The 15,863-nt window shown below is 51.7% G+C and overlaps 7 protein-coding genes across 7 annotated transcripts; 1 reads left to right on the forward strand and 6 right to left on the reverse strand.

The window, feature by feature from the left end:
• Positions 1-48: 48 nt before the first annotated feature.
• Positions 49-1,946, reverse strand: BCR37DRAFT_47154 (aldehyde dehydrogenase). The gene has a single exon (XM_040872325.1). The coding sequence runs from the start codon at positions 1,686-1,688 to the stop codon at positions 243-245; it is 1,446 nt and encodes a 481-aa protein (XP_040724927.1). The 5' UTR covers positions 1,689-1,946; the 3' UTR covers positions 49-242.
• BCR37DRAFT_47442 (uncharacterized protein) lies at positions 1,776-4,681 on the reverse strand. The gene has a single exon (XM_040872327.1). It carries the CDS (start codon positions 4,455-4,457, stop codon positions 1,863-1,865), a length of 2,595 nt encoding a protein of 864 aa, XP_040724928.1. The 5' UTR covers positions 4,458-4,681; the 3' UTR covers positions 1,776-1,862.
• On the reverse strand, positions 4,499-6,129 carry BCR37DRAFT_410235 (Anp1-domain-containing protein; the record flags this gene model as incomplete). Its single annotated transcript, XM_040872173.1, has 3 exons — positions 6,054-6,129; positions 4,667-5,998; positions 4,499-4,645 (listed from the first exon to the last, which is right to left on the reverse strand). Exons 1-3 carry the CDS (start codon positions 6,081-6,083, stop codon positions 4,499-4,501), a joined length of 1,509 nt encoding a protein of 502 aa, XP_040724929.1. The 5' UTR covers positions 6,084-6,129.
• Positions 6,130-7,523: 1,394 nt separating this feature from the next.
• Positions 7,524-11,052, forward strand: BCR37DRAFT_47218 (uncharacterized protein). Its single transcript, XM_040872326.1, has one exon. The coding sequence runs from the start codon at positions 8,015-8,017 to the stop codon at positions 10,571-10,573; it is 2,559 nt and encodes an 852-aa protein (XP_040724930.1). The 5' UTR covers positions 7,524-8,014; the 3' UTR covers positions 10,574-11,052.
• Positions 10,789-11,778, reverse strand: BCR37DRAFT_348158 (uncharacterized protein; the record flags this gene model as incomplete). Its single annotated transcript, XM_040867826.1, has 1 exon — positions 10,789-11,778. The coding sequence occupies one exon, from the start codon at positions 11,776-11,778 to the stop codon at positions 10,789-10,791; it is 990 nt and encodes a 329-aa protein (XP_040724931.1).
• A 140-nt stretch (positions 11,779-11,918) lies between these two features.
• Positions 11,919-13,003, reverse strand: BCR37DRAFT_393409 (A1 cistron-splicing factor; the record flags this gene model as incomplete). Its single annotated transcript, XM_040871301.1, has 2 exons — positions 11,919-12,206; positions 12,245-13,003. The coding sequence occupies 2 exons, from the start codon at positions 13,001-13,003 to the stop codon at positions 11,919-11,921; spliced, it is 1,047 nt and encodes a 348-aa protein (XP_040724932.1).
• A 720-nt stretch (positions 13,004-13,723) lies between these two features.
• BCR37DRAFT_402909 (uncharacterized protein) lies at positions 13,724-15,802 on the reverse strand (the record flags this gene model as incomplete). The annotated part of the gene is made up of 2 exons (XM_040871951.1): positions 13,724-14,138; positions 14,343-15,802. 2 exons carry the CDS (start codon positions 15,800-15,802, stop codon positions 13,724-13,726), a joined length of 1,875 nt encoding a protein of 624 aa, XP_040724933.1.
• Between the last annotated feature and the right edge of the window lie 61 nt (positions 15,803-15,863).

Here is a 15,863-nt window from a genome sequence, read left to right on the forward strand (position 1 = left end):
TGAAGCAAGCGGGCGACAGTCGCTTCGAGGTGCGCGCGTATTTCAGGGCTCTGGTCCAGAGCGCAGCAAGAAGTAGAGACCAGGGGACTATACGAGAGGCCTTGGCTACGGTATATATAAACTGTATCCTGGGGCTAGTCGGGGATGCTGCCTGTGTGAGTCAGCAGATCTGACATGTGCGCCATCGCAAGCTACAATGCAACCACCAGCAGCAGCAGCATCAGGGGGATTGTCAAAGAACCTCACATGCCAGCTGCCGCATAGGCACCGGCCGCAACCTGCTCGCCGAAACTGAATGGAGGCCCAAAGGCAGCAATCAAATCTTGCGACGTGGCAGGACCCCTGGTGAACACACCGCGCGGGTTTGTAAACTCCAAGAAGCCCTCAAGTCCATGGTGTCGTCCCATGCCTGAGTTGCCGGATCCACCGAAACCCATCGATGGGAGTGCAGCTTGCATAGCACAAGAGTTGATGGAGCAACCACCAGAGTTTGTCTCATTCACAAGACGCTTTGCTTCCTCTGCGTCATCTGTAAAGATGTAGAGACCGAGTGGACGCTCGCCATCGTTGATGGTTGCAATAGCATCATCCAAGTTGGTGTAAGTGACAATAGGCATGATCGGACCAAAAATCTCCTCCTTGGACACGCGCAAGTTTGCTGGTGGATCCACAACCAACGTGAGTGGCAAGGAGCGTTTGCCAGCAACCGCTTCGAGGGATTTGCCACCGAGTGTGATGGTCCGCACACCAGCAGCTTCTGCCTCCTTCACCATGCTCACAATACGCTCGTAGTGGCGCTCGCTAATCATACCCGTGCAGTCTGGCGATGCTGCATAGTCATCCAACCCGTTGTTCTTGAAGAAATCCTTTGCTAGCTGGATAAAGTCCTCGAGCTTGTCCTTTGGCACAACAGCAGAATCAACAGTAACGCACATCGAGCCGTTCTTAAGGAGTTTGGTCTGCATGATTTGATCGACATTGCGTTGCGTCAATGTGTTGCCGACCATGACAGCAGGACATTTACCACCGAGCTCGAGCGTCACGGGAACCAAGTTCTTGGCAGCCTCAGACATGATGGATTTGGCCACCTCAGGGGAGCCTGTGTAAAGCAGATGGTTGAACTTTTGTTGTGAGAATGCACGCGATAGATCAAGACCGCCGTTGACCACCGTGACAAGATCTTCAGGGAACATCTCCTTGACCATCTTCTCGAGTAGTGCACCTGTAGCAGGGGTATACTCGCTTGGCTTGATGATGCAGCGGTTACCGCCAGCGAGAATCTCGCACAATGGGCCGAGTGAGAGATCCATGGGGAAGTTCCATGGGACAATCACACCAACGACACCTTTTGGTTGGTAGATGATCTCTGCCTTGGACTCACCAAACAGCTGGGCGTCGACATGACGCTGGCTTGGCTTGGTCCACTCATCAATCTGGGAGATGACGTACTGAGCACGACCAGCAACACCGAGGACTTCGACGAGATCAGAGGTGGCTTTTGGATGGTTGCCAAAGTCTTCGTTGAGGGCCTTGTGGATGGCGTCTCGGTTGGACATGATCATGCCGGCAATCTTGCTGATGTTCTCCTTACGAGCATCAATGGAAGGGTACTGATCCTTGAGGAAAGCCTTCTTTTGTAGGGCGAGCTTCCTCTCGAGCTCCTTGATGGCTAATGCGTCGTTCGACATGATGATAGGAGTGATATCAGCTTCAATCTGTCTATACGTCTTGATGCCAAGGTCAACTATTTGAGTGTGGAGGTGACACAGACTCGAATTGCGGAGTAGTGCAAATCATCTCACGCTCATCTACGACGGCTCAATTTCAGACTTAGTACTCTTCTCTCTGCCTACTTCTGATGCCTAGAGCTCCATGTGTGGGAACTCAGCCTTGAGCTTCTCAGCAGCCGCAAGCATTTGCTCCTTGACCTCCTCAAACGACTTGGACGCACCATCCTTGACCTTCTCCACAACAAGCTTCTCCTTACCATACGCCAGCTCAGAGGCCTTGGCAGCAATCTGCTCCGTCACAGCCATCGGTGTGCCATGCACAATCTCACTCACCTTGTCGCCAATTGCATCAAATGCATTCTCAACATGCTCACCAGCTTGACCCGCAGCACCTTTGATCTGGTAATACACCTGTCCAGCAACACCCGGTTCAGGAGTTCCATACACAGCAGCAGACGCTTTACTCGCAATTTGCTCACCGAGACCTTGAGTTGTTCCCACAACAGCACCAGACACTTGACCAGCAACATAGCCAGCAGCGTCTTGAACTTGCTCCTTGATTTCCTCTGTTGGAATGTACGCGGCAGCTTTCGCGGCTTGCTCAGAGGCAGCAGCGGCAGCAGACTGAGCAGTCTTGTACGCTTCAGCAGCTTGAGAGGAAGCAACCGATGCAGCGGATTTTGCAGAAGCAGCAACTTCGTCGGTATCGATGGATTTGATGTAATCTGAAGCAGCAGCGGCAGCATCACCCACAACCGAGGTAATGTGTTCTGGCTCAAGCATCTCTTCAGCGGCATTAGCAGCAGCTTCCATCGATTCATACGCTTTATCAATGATACCTGCCGTGGTGGTAGCTTCACCAGCAACAAAGGAACTGAGACTCTCGTAAAAGGCTTGAGCTCCGAGCATCGCATTGACGGGGACGTAGCCATAGCCGAAGCTCTCCGAGTCCTCACCCAGCGTGATCTTCTTAGGACCAATCGAGTGGAGCTGTTCGAGCTTGGATGCAGCGCCACCAGCAAGCTTTTGGACTTTGCTGTCGGTCTCCTTGAGGAGCGCCTTGAGTTCCTTTGCAGAGGCATCAAACTCCTTCTGAGCAAGCTTTTTGAGAGACTTTTCAATATCTGCCAACTGCGTGTCGAGATGTTCAAACTGCTTGCGGTGTTTGCGAGAGACACTTTCAGAATCATACCCAATAAGCTCATGTGCAGCTTCCTTTGCAGCCAACGCAGACTTGGCCACACCTTCATACACAATGAATGTATGCTTTTGCACACGTTGTTCAAGCGCTTCAAGCACAGACGAGGTATGCGCCTTGACTTCAACAGCCTGTTCATGCAACTTCTTACCAGCCTTGGCAAATGCCGGTCGCAATTGCTCAGTAATCTCGCTTTGTGGTTTACCGTGATTTGCGCTGTTGCCAGCATAACTGAGAATTTGTCGTTCAACAGCCTCGACTTGCTCGACCGCGGTATTTTCAAGTTGCAGCAAGTAATCTGAAGTCAGGACGGATTGCGTCTTGATGGCTGTGGGAAGGAGATTTTGCAACTTCTCCTGCAAGACATCCGCAGCCGCTTCACCCTCAGCCTTCAAGCTCTCCTCTGCAGCCGTCAAGACTTGCCCAAGCACCTCGGCGTCCATCTTCTTTTGTAATTTTGCATCATTTGTAGCCTCGGGGGCTTTAGCGGTAATGGTCTCACCTGCAATGACGGTCGTTTCAAGCTTCGCAGACGGCGTATTCTTTGCGAGCATAGAAGCAGAAACAGAGGCGGCAATGATATTCGCAGAGTCGACATCAGGCCTCGCGAAACCACGGGCCGCTTTGAATTCAAACAATTTTTGAGAGACGCGTGCGAGTTGTGGTTCGACGTACTTGTAGAATGCGCGTCGCATAGGCGGTAGAACGGTCGTGCGGTAGAATGCAAGGAGTGCATCGCGCAACTTCAAAACAATCGGGTGGCCGTGTTGCCAGTAAGTCGATGCACCAATCGCTGCAGCGTGCTTGACGTGCGGCGAAACTTTGTGGAAGGTGGGAACAAGAACTTTATCGTACACCTGCTGGGACTTGGTTGATGCCATATCAGTGTAAGGTTTGATAGTGTTTGTCGCCGTAGCAATGTGCTTGCCGACATACTGGCCGTACACCTGCTGAGCCTTCTTTTGATACTTGCTCACCACAGGGTCCAAGCGAGCATTGTAGTGCTTCTTGGCAGCTTGTGTCGCCTGTGCCGTGACAGGGTGGAGGTGCTTGTTGTAGAGCTTACCAGCGTGATCCACGGCAGGCTTTGCTTGCTTCTGATACACCTTGTGTACTTGAGCGTAGTACTGCTCGCCCTTGGCCACATATGGGCCAGCGTATTGCTCGTAGTAGGGTTGCACATGCGGTCCTGCATGTTTGACGGTAAACTCCTTCAAACTATTGAATCGCCGACACACAGCAGGTGCATTGACATCAATGGTCGATGGACACGCGTACAGGATCCAGTAGAGCGCGTAGAGGACTGCTGCGCGGATAGTGTAGGTAGCGAGTATTGAGCGCGATTTGCGGCCGTTTTTGAGGTGCCGGCGTGATTGATGGGTCGGGAGGCCGAGGAGTCCCTCTGCGCCGCCTCCTGACTTTCTGCCTTTTGCCATGGCTGTTACTGGAGAGGTAGAGGTAGATGCCGGTCTACTCTCTTTGTCTCTTTCTCTTCCTCGGCCGGCTGGACAGTCACGTGCACACGTCATCGCATACACCGCAGTCACATCTGTGATGAATAAGTCGTCGTCTACTGCTTCTCAGACTCGCCAGATCCAGGCGTGATGCCATTCTCAGACACGCCATCTACGGGTGCCTTCCCCGGCTCGTGCTGCTGTGCCATTTCCTCGCCAACATGAGCAAGTGGGCCATTGATACTGCCACGCTCCTTGTCCTTCTGCTCCGGCAGCAGCTCTACCATAATGGGTGGCAGAGGCTGTTGTTCCTGTTGCTTGCTTTCACCAGCGACAGATCCCTTGTCAGCCTTGTTTGCCATGGCTGCACCAGCTGGACCCAGAGCTTGTTTGTCACTCTCCCACTGCGCACTCGCTGCACCCACCCCTGCCTGTTCCTTGGCCACGGCTGCTGCCATAGCTTCCTTTGCAACCCTTTCCGCTTCCATCTCCTCCATATGCTTAATGTCATCCACCGACGGCTCATACAAATGCCAAATAACATAGTGCGGTAAGCCAACAACGGAAAATCCCATCCGTCGAGACATCTTACCAAAGCCTTCCGTCTCTGCATGCTTCTCAAAGGAGAAAGCAGGAAAGTGTGTGCCTGTTCGAAAGACGCGCGCTTTTGCAAGAATAGACACACCGCCAATCCCATCAATTGGCATCTCCTCCTCTGGATCACCCTCTGGATCACGCAAGTAAGCGAGATGTGGTCGCCACGTCGCAAATTCAGCATACCCCTCCACAATCACGACATCTTCATCCAATGTCTTTGCAAGTTGCAGAGCAGTCTCTGATTCTTGCCAGGAATTGAGATCATACGGTTGTTGCCCACCCAACCAATCCGGCAACGGTCGCCAGACATTGGGAACAATGACATCCTTATCATGCCGCATGAGATCTTCAAGAATCGTAGCAGGTGCCGTTTCAACATCCACATCACGCCAGTACACCCAACTGTGATCAGCTTTGAGCGTTGCACTCAGTAACCAATTCCGAGCGCGTGCCATGAGTTTTCTACGCGGTCCCTGAGCAGCGAAGCCATGGCGATCACTGAAGGATTGTCCAATAGCTTGACCGAAATCTTTTTCAATGATGGTGATGTCGCCGTAATGCATCGTCTGGTCTGGATCTGCTTGCAAGTCATCCAGTAAGGCCACCAACTCACTCATGGTGTTGTCCTTTGAGTCAGACACCAGAAAGGCAAGGTCAATGAGGTGATGCGGATACGAGAGGTTCCGCAAATGACTAAAGAACATGGGGAGATGGACCGCTGCATCACGCAACGGTGATAGAAACAACACGCGCTCGCCATTCTCCCAGCCGCGAGGCGACCCAATGGATTGGGCAAGGTCGAAATGCCTGATACTCGGTATGGCAGGATCATCTTTCATGAGCCCTCCGAAACCTAGATTGATTGCCGGCGCAACGGTATTGCCGTAGCCAGACACGTAGAAGAGGCTGCATAGACAGAATGCACAAACAGCGCCTATTCTGACATAGCTATTGCGGAAGATACTTTGGCGCCCACCAAAGCGATCAATGTTGATTCTGAAGCGATTTGTCTGAATCCCCTGGCGTACGTCAGCTTGCTGTAGGATGGAGGATTGAAGAGTGGAGTGAGCTTACGGAGCCTTGATGATAGCTGCCTTTCTTCATGGACACTGCCAACGCCAAGCAAGCGCCGGATTAGGGAGAGAGTAGCACAACACGCCAATTGAGTTGCGAGTAGGCTGACGCACTGCCTAGGCTGCTGCACGCAGGCTGCTTGATGGTAGGATATGGATATGCTTTGAGTGTCTGTCGCGTCTATATTTGTCGGTTGCACAGATGCGTTGAGATGGAACGGCAGATCAATCATCACGGGCAGTCCGTCGCAGTCTATCTGCTCCCTTGTTCTGCATAATGAGAATGGTTGCTTGACAAACAGCCAGTATGGTCATCTATGAGGGTACTCTGAAGAGCCTTGACTCAAGCAGGGCACTCTTCTCCATTGTGTCTTTTGAATACCTAGCAAGCGACAGGCACGTCTGGGCTCCGTGCATTGATGACTTGCCAGGCCATACAGTCAGTCTGCTTACCAACGCTCATATCTGGTAGCTTGCAAGTTCGGGGTCTACTAAGTGGTTGTTTGCCCCTGGTACTTCTTGTGGTAGCCAAAGACGCGGATTGCGTTGACAAGCGAGCTTTCTCAGCTTTGCCCTGTATCTTTGATTCTTGCCCTACTGCCACTGGCTACTGCCAACTGGTCGAATGAAGGCCTCGTATCATGGATGGTTGGCCTGATAGAAACAAGTCCTCGCTTCTGTTGGTATCCCACGTCGAGTATCCCGCAGTCACATGCGCATTGCTACGTCATGGACCACTGGCTACTTTCAATTACTTTCAACTACTTTCATCTGTTCAGAGTCGGGCCTTTCGGAAGATCAAGTAGGCTTGTAGCGAGTGGATGCCGACTGCTTGATCAGCTGTCAAGGCCCGAGCTGCCTGCTGAGAAGGTAGAAGCTGCAGCAGAAGGCGAATACGTGATGTGGCAGTCGGCCATGCACAAGGCACAATTTCGCACAAGGTCCTATGTGATGCTGTTATCAGTCTCCCTGACACTTTGAGCGATTGCTTCCGAGTCTAGTGCATCCAGGACTGTGTGTCGTGTGCGCATCCAGGGGGCCGTGTCAGAAGATACCAGGGCTCGCGGCTATTTGTTTCAAAAGACCCTTCTACAAACATTGGGTAGTCTTGACACGACATGACACAGTGTGATGTAGTACTCGTCCTTCAGACACACAACCTTGACACAAGTGCCACGAACACTGGCTTGTAGTTGTAGACTAGTCTGCAGTCTGTAGTCTGTCGTGGTGGGCGATCCACCTGAAACGGCAAAGTCTGCGCCGGGGATCGGGAGATGGAGCCGCATGCCAAAGTGTCAAATTGGCTGCAGCCGCGCGTGTGTCTCACTTGGAACACTATATACTATGTACTAGACTATGTATGAAGCATGCAGCATGATAGTATAGTCTGCTTATTGAACACCCATGCCATGTCTCATATGAGCAGCAGATGCAATCCCCGCGAGGACATGTCCAACTACTTCAATCTGCTGCACGGTAGATCAACATCCAGACAAATCCCGGCGGCATCTTCCGGGGCAAGTAGTTGCCCTTGTATACGTGTAATGCTCGGTAATCAGCAGTAGACATAGTGAGAGTAGGCTATGCGACTCGGAATGAACAGGCCCTGCTTGTCGCTACTGTCTTAAGGAGTCTGCTTCTGTTTGTAATGCTGAGACGCAGGGTAGCGAGTGTGCATGTGCCTGCCCTCGGAAGCTGCTGAGTAACTCTGAGTGAGTCGAGTTGCTGCTGCTGCTGATCCGAAATGTCAAAAGCAGCAACGCATCCACCACCCAACCATCCAGACTGCTACAGCTGCTGCTACGGCTACAGCGTCCTCCAAGGGCCATCTCTCATGGCGCATCAGCTCTAGTGCCTCAAAGACAGCGCACATACACCCAGCAACCATGCTCAACCGACTCTTCGCCGGGAAATCCCCATCCGCACACTCAGAAGCAGACAGGCGCTCACACATCCTCCTCCATGGCTCACAGCCGTAAGCGCACCATCAAACATCCAGGTCTCATCACTAACACCTTCATCAGGGACTGCAGCGCACCCGTTGCAAAACCGAGAATCATCATTGCACAAGACCTGGGCGACAAGGCAAAAGTCGTCCTCTACGACAGTGCAGCCCCAGCCAACGAGACACCTGGCGAGCGCTCACATCGAGCAGCAGGCGCACATGCTCATGCCTCAGAAAAGCACAATGAGCGCAAATCGCAAGTCATGACAGAACTCATGTTTGGCACCATCCCGCTCTCCTACCGCGGAACATCAGTACGCGTCCATCCGCTGCAGGACCGCGATCACGATGGCACTCGCACGTTTCTATTCACAAAAGTCTTTTCCGTTGATGTGATTGCCGATGAGGATGAATTGGGTGTTGGTCCACCTACGGGCGGTACCTCCTCCCTCTCTTCATCATGGAGCTCGACATCTGGTATGCGCGAGTATCCCTTCCCAACAATGACGCCGCTCAATGGTCACGTCGACAAGCATGCGCAACCAGGATCAAGAAACAGCTCGCGTGATCGCATGCATCAGCGCCATCACCAACGCACAACATCCCTCACGAACCCTCAACAAAAGCAAATGCATGCGCGTCGTCCAGAATCATCCACGAGCGTGTCTGGTGGCTTGCACGCCATGCGCGGTCCTGGATCATTGCAAAAGGAGCACAACGCTGCTTTCACTGGCACGCAAAGTCATGACGCAGAGGAACAAGCGACATTGGGTTGGCTACCGTCACCAGGGCCTTACCTCTCACAGCGACGTCGTTCTATCGACACAACAGGCAGTAATTCACCAACGACATCTTGGTGTGGCAGTCAAACTTCATCAAGTCGCTGTCAACCTGCCACCTGCGCTCTAGGAATTCTCTTCTCCGTTCCCGGTACGGGACAGGAAGAAGTAGAGTGTGCACGCCTGTCACGCTATTGGACCATGCTTACGCGCGCAGCCTATGCACTCCAGCGAACCACATACGACCAGCTCACCCAACATTTCAGCAGGTTGGCGAACCAAGGTGCAACCTTGTCTACACCCAGTTCATCCCGTTCACGGTGTCGCACTGCGGGACAGCGTGGCGAACCACAGGTTTTTCTACGAGGTAAAAAGTATTATTGCGCTTTGGGTCAATATTGTCTTGCTACGGACCGCGTCATCACCGACGCTACCTCTGCATTTCGGGAACGGCTTGCTGGAGCTATTGAGTTGCCTGATGTCGTGCAGAAGCCTTTTGAGCAGGAATCATCTATTCTGCTGGAAGAGCTGACGCAAGTCATGGAGCAACTCGATTCGAAGGAGTGCAAGTTTTTGTTTTCAACCTTGTTTTCCTACCTCGTGCAGCATCTCAGGGAAGCGCGCAAGGAGCAAAAAAGTCGTGTCGGTGCTTTGCACAAGGACAGTCTGCAGAATCGCTTCTTGATTGTTTCTGATAGTCCGTTGTTGGCACGACGCTTACTCTACTGTCTCGCTCGACTTCTCTTTCGCGATCACAGCATGCACATTCGCACAGCTTTGGATTATGCATTGGTTTGGCCAGCCAACGGCATCTTGGGTATGCCGAGAAAGGATCTCATTCGACGACGTCAATCCAATGTTGCTAAACAGGAACGCATCAATCGTGCTTGGGATATCCCACATGCACGCATGGACCCATCTTCTGCATACAGCCTTCCACTCGTCTCGCCCTCCGTCTTTCATCGACCACCAAGCACAAGCTCTAATGCCTCTTCCCGCAATTCAAGCTGGAAGCCCTCGTGGACCTGGTTCTCGAATGGATCACGTTCAAGGCTCGCTGATGAATTGACGATGCATGGACCGCGAAGTGACACACGCACCCTCCAAACGAGTTGGGCATCGAGTGATTTCGCTCAAGCGCGACTCTCTGGCCATCAATCACCGGCTTCACCGCGTTCTACGAGTAAATCACCCGTTCGTGTGAGTTCAGAGCATTCAGAGTCAGAGGAGGAAACACCCCGAGCGAGTGTGGTTGGTGAACGGCCATTGTGTACGAAAGAAGCAGATGGCAGTGTTCATGTTGCACTACTCGATACAGTTCCCATTTCCCCTGAATTCCCACAAACCGTGGCACCGAGCCCTATGGCAAGTCACGCCTATCCACTCACAGGCTTCTTATCTCGCTTTCATCCAGACATGCTCCTTCAAGCTATTCCACATGCTGCGTATGATGAAGCGGACATCAAGGCGTTCCTAGCGGAAGAGGAACTCTACCTAGCTCCGACCATCTCTCCAACAAGCGATCAATGGCGACCTACAGCGAGTATCGTGATTGCTGAAATCGGCCATCTCTACCGTGTTCGCAAAATCACCCGCTCATCCAGAACGGCCCAAGTACTGGTGCCTGAAGCTGCTGAGCGAGATGGATTGGTCAAGATGGTTCGGCATGAGGAGAGATGGCAGGATGATGTCTTGACGGAGGTGGATGAATCGCTCATGGCGCGCGTCACGGGTGTATTGACCTCAAAAAGGCCGACACAGGCTCTTGCGACGCTCATTGCTGATTTGGCTCAGTGATCCCTCATCCTTTCTCATGGTGTTTCGTTGGCTTGCTTGTCAAGGTTCTGATTCGCATTTCTCATCATTTGGTGCAATGCTTCATGTTTCGTTGTTTCTACTTTTTGTTCTTTTCTTTTCTGGCGCCTGCGTTCATTACTCTGTACCACTACCGTAGGCCCGCTCTGTACGAGAGATTGGCACCTAATACCATGACACGAAACATCCCTTTCGCTTTATGCCCTCAAAATGTTTGCATCAATTTGCTTGATTTGTGGACCAACACTGAGCTTGACCTTGTTGCGGTACGTTGTTGGATTTTGTCGCTGCATTGGGTTCCCCTCAAAATAAACCGTATCCAACACAGGCAGCTCTTTACACTCCCGTTCAATCTCCTCGAAGCTTGTGAGTAGATTGTTACTCGCCCAAAGTTCTCGTAGTTCCTTCAAATGTGCGATATCGGTGAGATGTTCAAGCTTGTTGCTCGAAATATCCAAGACTTGTAGCTTCTTCAAACTTGACAAGGGCGCTAGGCTCGTCAGGCCATTCTGAGCAACATACAACTCCTCAAGCGTTTCGGCCACCTCTTCAATTCCCTCGAGCGATGTCAGACGATTCGATTGAATGGACAAAAGGCGTAGTTTGGGCAAACCTGCCAAAGACCCACCAGCAAGCGAGGTGATTTTGTTCTTACCCAGCCAAAGTTCCTCTAGCATTTTGAGACGCTGAAGCCCTTCAATCTCGCGAATCTTGTTGGCGCCGAGTTCCAGCATGGTCAAGTGAACGAGATTCTCGAGATGTTCGATGCGTGAAATCTTGTTTTGCACGAGGTACAAGAGCTTGAGTGTATTGCCGAGTTGATCGAGATGCTTGATGTGCTTGATGCGATTGAAGGACAGATCCAGCATTTCCAGCGTCTCCAGACTGGCAATGCCATCCATATGGCCAATTGAATTATCGTAAAGATCCAACTCCGTCAATGTTGTCGGCAAACCCTCTATCCTCGATATCGCATTCTGTCGCAAGCACAACTTTTTCAGCTTTGGGAAGCGTTCAAGTCGAAGTGCTGGAATATCACGAACGCGCGAGTGCAGGCATTGAATTTCTTCCTCATCGACATCATAGTCATCCAAAAGATCTTCGTCTGCATCAATTTGCTGCCCTGGAACAACCTCGACCTGTCTCTCAGGCGCATCTTCCTCCTCATCCGTGTCGGCCTGCTGCATGAGCACATCTTCCTTTTGCTCAGCTTCTGCCATGGTCGTTGCAATAGAGGCAAATCTTGAATGGGTCGTTTGTAAGTTGCTGGCGCGTCGTGGAGCCGACGATTTTCGACGCGTGCGAGGATCAAGGGGCAACAATAAAGCTACACATTCTCAACTACAACAGGCTTCTCATCGTCAGGCTCGCTCTCTGAGGAATCTGCATCCTCGTCACCAGGGTACACAGCCTGTTCTGTAACGTGTTCGACATTGAACTCGCGGTGCAAAAAGTCTAGGAGAATCTCAATATTCTCAGAAATGCCTTGTAGCCTGCTAGTGCCGTTCCCCACCATGAGCTCCTTGACATTTCTCTGCATTACTGCTACTTGTTGTGGAACGTTGAGCGCAAAGAAGTCCGCGAAGAGATCTTCAGGGACTTGCTGCATCTGAAGCTGGCATGTTAGTAATTGAATGAGACAGAAGGACATACGTGTAGCAAGTCGAGGATGCCTTCGAAGAAAGCAGGATTTGTCAGCAAAGCTGTCTTTGAATTGGCGACAAGAAGGAGCATGGTGTTGAAATGATCGCAGGCCGCTAGTGAGCCATACAGCAACACGCTGAGCGTGCAAAACTCAAACTCTGCCAGGAATCCATCGGCACCACTGCAGCGTGATAGCGTGTCGTGAAGCAGCCATGACTTGTCGAGCGACTGATCTGTCAGTTCTCTTCCGATAGCTCCAGGTCTCCAGCTTCTCTTGAGATCAATTGGAGTGAATGTCAGAGCGTATTCCCCACTGCCAGTGATGACCGTCGTGTCGATCCTCTTCAGCTCGTCGGCAAAGGGGTCGACGTTCGAGGTCGATGTGCTTGTCAGGACGCTCTCCAGTTTTACAAAACGGCTGACTGTATCAGCACCAAGATGCTTGCTCAAGGCCTCAAAATGGCGATCAGGCTCTGGAGGACACGCCACGAAGAACATCTCTTCATTCGGACCCATAGATTGATTTGAGCTCGTCTTGACGAATTTTTGCTCGGCAGATCTCCAAGCAAATGCGGTAGTCACAGATGTCTTGATGTCAAGCCATACAGCATATTTGGTCAGTGACACGTCTGCTATTGTGACGTGTAGACAATGGATACCCTCAGGAACATCCTTGATGCCTCTGAAGTTCGGGCCAGATTGCCAAGAGTGCAAGTCAAGGCCGACATGAGATCCTGGTGGAATGTTTTCCAAGCGTATGAGCGTCATCTCGCATGCTCAGACATGCAACTAAATAACTGTTGGTCGATGCGAACCACCAGAAGGAGTCGCGGCGCTGTTCACATTGTCGGCGCCAGGCAGAAAGTGGGATCAGATTTCAGATGACACCCCAAAATCCTGCGCTGTCGCGAGCATCTGCAGCTGTAGAGGACTGCTCCAACCTCGTCCTTGTGTTCCCTCACAACTTCAACGCTGGCTCAGAACAAGATACGCGTAAATAATAGTCACTTCTGATGTAGTAGTCGATCACATGATTTCGCAGACATCCCCAATATTTGGCGCGGTCAAGGGGCTGGTATCATCACGCGATTGTCCACGCAACGACGACATCTTCCGCCCACCATCTATACATCGTCAAAGCTGCTAACAGATGAGATTGCCAAGCTACGCAAGTACGAGACCTGAAGAACGCTTATGTAGAGTGTCGCAGCAGCTCTATGGCACACTCGCGCAGCGCTTTGACGCGTACGAAGAGCAAATCTGGCAGCAAACTCTGGCCCTTGGCTCTTCTGCCTTGAGTGGTGTATGTAGAGAACCTACCAGAGTTGAAGCGCTGCAGCTTGCGCAGTTTGAGCAAGTCTTCAAACAGCTCTACTACGACAAAGATTGCGATCGCTCCGAGCTCGACAATCCCCTGCACATGGCGTTGCGCAAGACAGTGATGGCACTATTAGCAGGCAACGAGACATTGCCTGTGTATGAGAACACTCAGCCTTGCCAGAAGTAACCCAGGCACTTGCTCTGAATTGATCGGCAGCCAAGCAGCTCGTACTCTTGTGCAGAAATCATGAATTCAGATGCAATCTTGATGCGTGAAAAGATGGACATGCCCTTCCAGGAGAGCACTTGCGGGTCGAGCTCCTTTGGCGCCGGTACAACTTCAATCTTCTCGATGCTCGGACGTAATGAGCGAAGTCGATCTTCGAGGTACGCGGAAGCATGCGGGAGGTTGAAGCCGGCGCCAGTGATGAGGATGGTGGAGAACAAGGCCTTCTTGCGTTCTTCCGTGCCAATGGGTAGATTCTCGCAAGCGCACTCAATCGAAGCAATGATGGCCTGGTCAAGAGGCACCATGAGGATTCGGTCTTCTTCCGCATCACGAGCTGCCTGACTGTCAAGCTTGCTGATGGCGCCTTCGACTTGGTCTCCCGCAGCGTCTGCAGCGTCCGCAGCAGCAGGATTGGGCGAGTCGACCTCCATTGGCGTCTCGCCTGCCGCAGATTCAGCTGCGTTGGCTGCTTTAGCAGACAGCAGCGTACTGACCACAGCGCCAGGTCGATTTGTGGGATTTGTATTGCCGTTGGGCTCGCGATCCGCTTTGCCGTACAGGAACCGCGTCTGGACAACCGAGTCGGGCTCGTTGACGTGGTCTTCGTAGATATCTCTGGACTTGCTGAACAGCGAGCGACGGCCACGAAGCCTCTCGCCATTGCCGAATATTTTGGGATAGAAGTAGGCGAGTGCAACCATCACTTGCTCGTCGTAGACTTTGAAGTTGTACTTGCGAGTGGGCCTGTCAGGTTGACGTTGATAAAAGTGATAGAGCTGAACAGCGACATCTGCTTCATTCAAGGAACAAAACTTGGCCTTGAGTTCTTCAGCGAGCGCCCAGTCATAAGCACGCGACAAATCAAAGTCGCGGTACGGGAAAGAGGCACGTAGTAGAGTCTTGGTGAAGAGCATGGTGATGTCGTCTCCTCCGTAGTTGAGCAGCACTCTCGAGTCGCCCAAGCAAATTCCTTCTTCGACGCAAGATACAGAAGTCTTTTGTGCGCCAACGTCCACCACGCAAGCTGAGGAGATGCCAGCGCCATAAGTAGCGCATACGCTTTCTTGAAGCAAAAGTACTTGAGCAAAGCTGAGCTCGGCAAAAGCAACGTGCATGAGATTCTCAACGAATGCGCGGTCATACAGGTCGGGAATGACGAGACAGAAAGCGTAATCCTTAAAACTCCGCTGTGGTACCTTAAGCTCATCCTCAATGGCGCGTGTAATGACAAGCACAAGATCTCCAAGCATCTCTTGTTTGGTCTTGTAAGGTGCCTCATTGAGAGTGCCGTGTTGGACTGGACGAAAGAGCTGATAGTAGGGTTCAACATTCGGTCTAATTTTGAGCGCTTTTTCGCCAGTGATGTACGCTGGCGCATCGCTTACGTCTGTCCACTCAATTTTGGACGGATCATTGTGCTCAACAACTTCTTCTGGCTGACTGCGGCTGTTGAATGAAGAGGAGAGATCTGGTCCATTCGGAATCATTCTACGCTTTGTGTTGCGCATTCTGTGTTTCACTTCTGTAGAAAGTTTCTTCAAGTCAGTCTCAAAGTCAGCACCGAAGAGACCGGGCCCAAGTTGAGCATCAGAAGCAATGATAGGCTCGGCTGATGCTGGAGCAGGTACGCGTCTTGCAATGACGCAAGGAACAGTCTTTGGATATGCATGAGAGGCAAGACCCACTCGCAAATCACGAGAACCAAGATGAATGACGATGCTCTTAGCACCGAGCGTGGCTCGCTCCTCGGGCGACTCATCCTCGTCGCCATCTTCATTGTCCTCATCATCCTTGGCAGCTGCACCTTCTGACTTTTCAGCAGCCTTATCCGCTAATTTATCTTTTTTGGCCTGAGCAACTTTCTTCGTATGCTCAATGAAGAGACGATGCGCATAGAATTGGCTATCACTTTTCAGGTAGTCTGTGTAGAAGTTCTTTTGGTTGATTGGCGCGACAGTGTGAAACGAGGTGAAGCGTATCTTTTTAGCATTTGGATCTTGAGCCTTTTTAGGTGGCATCTGAGCTATTCACCCTTCAGCAAAAATGCTCGAGGTAGATGGTAGGTACAGAGCCTCGTCC

This window comes from Protomyces lactucae-debilis (genome assembly GCF_002105105.1).
Source record: "Protomyces lactucae-debilis strain 12-1054 chromosome Unknown BCR37scaffold_11, whole genome shotgun sequence".
Lineage (NCBI taxonomy): Eukaryota > Fungi > Ascomycota > Taphrinomycetes > Taphrinales > Protomycetaceae > Protomyces > Protomyces lactucae-debilis.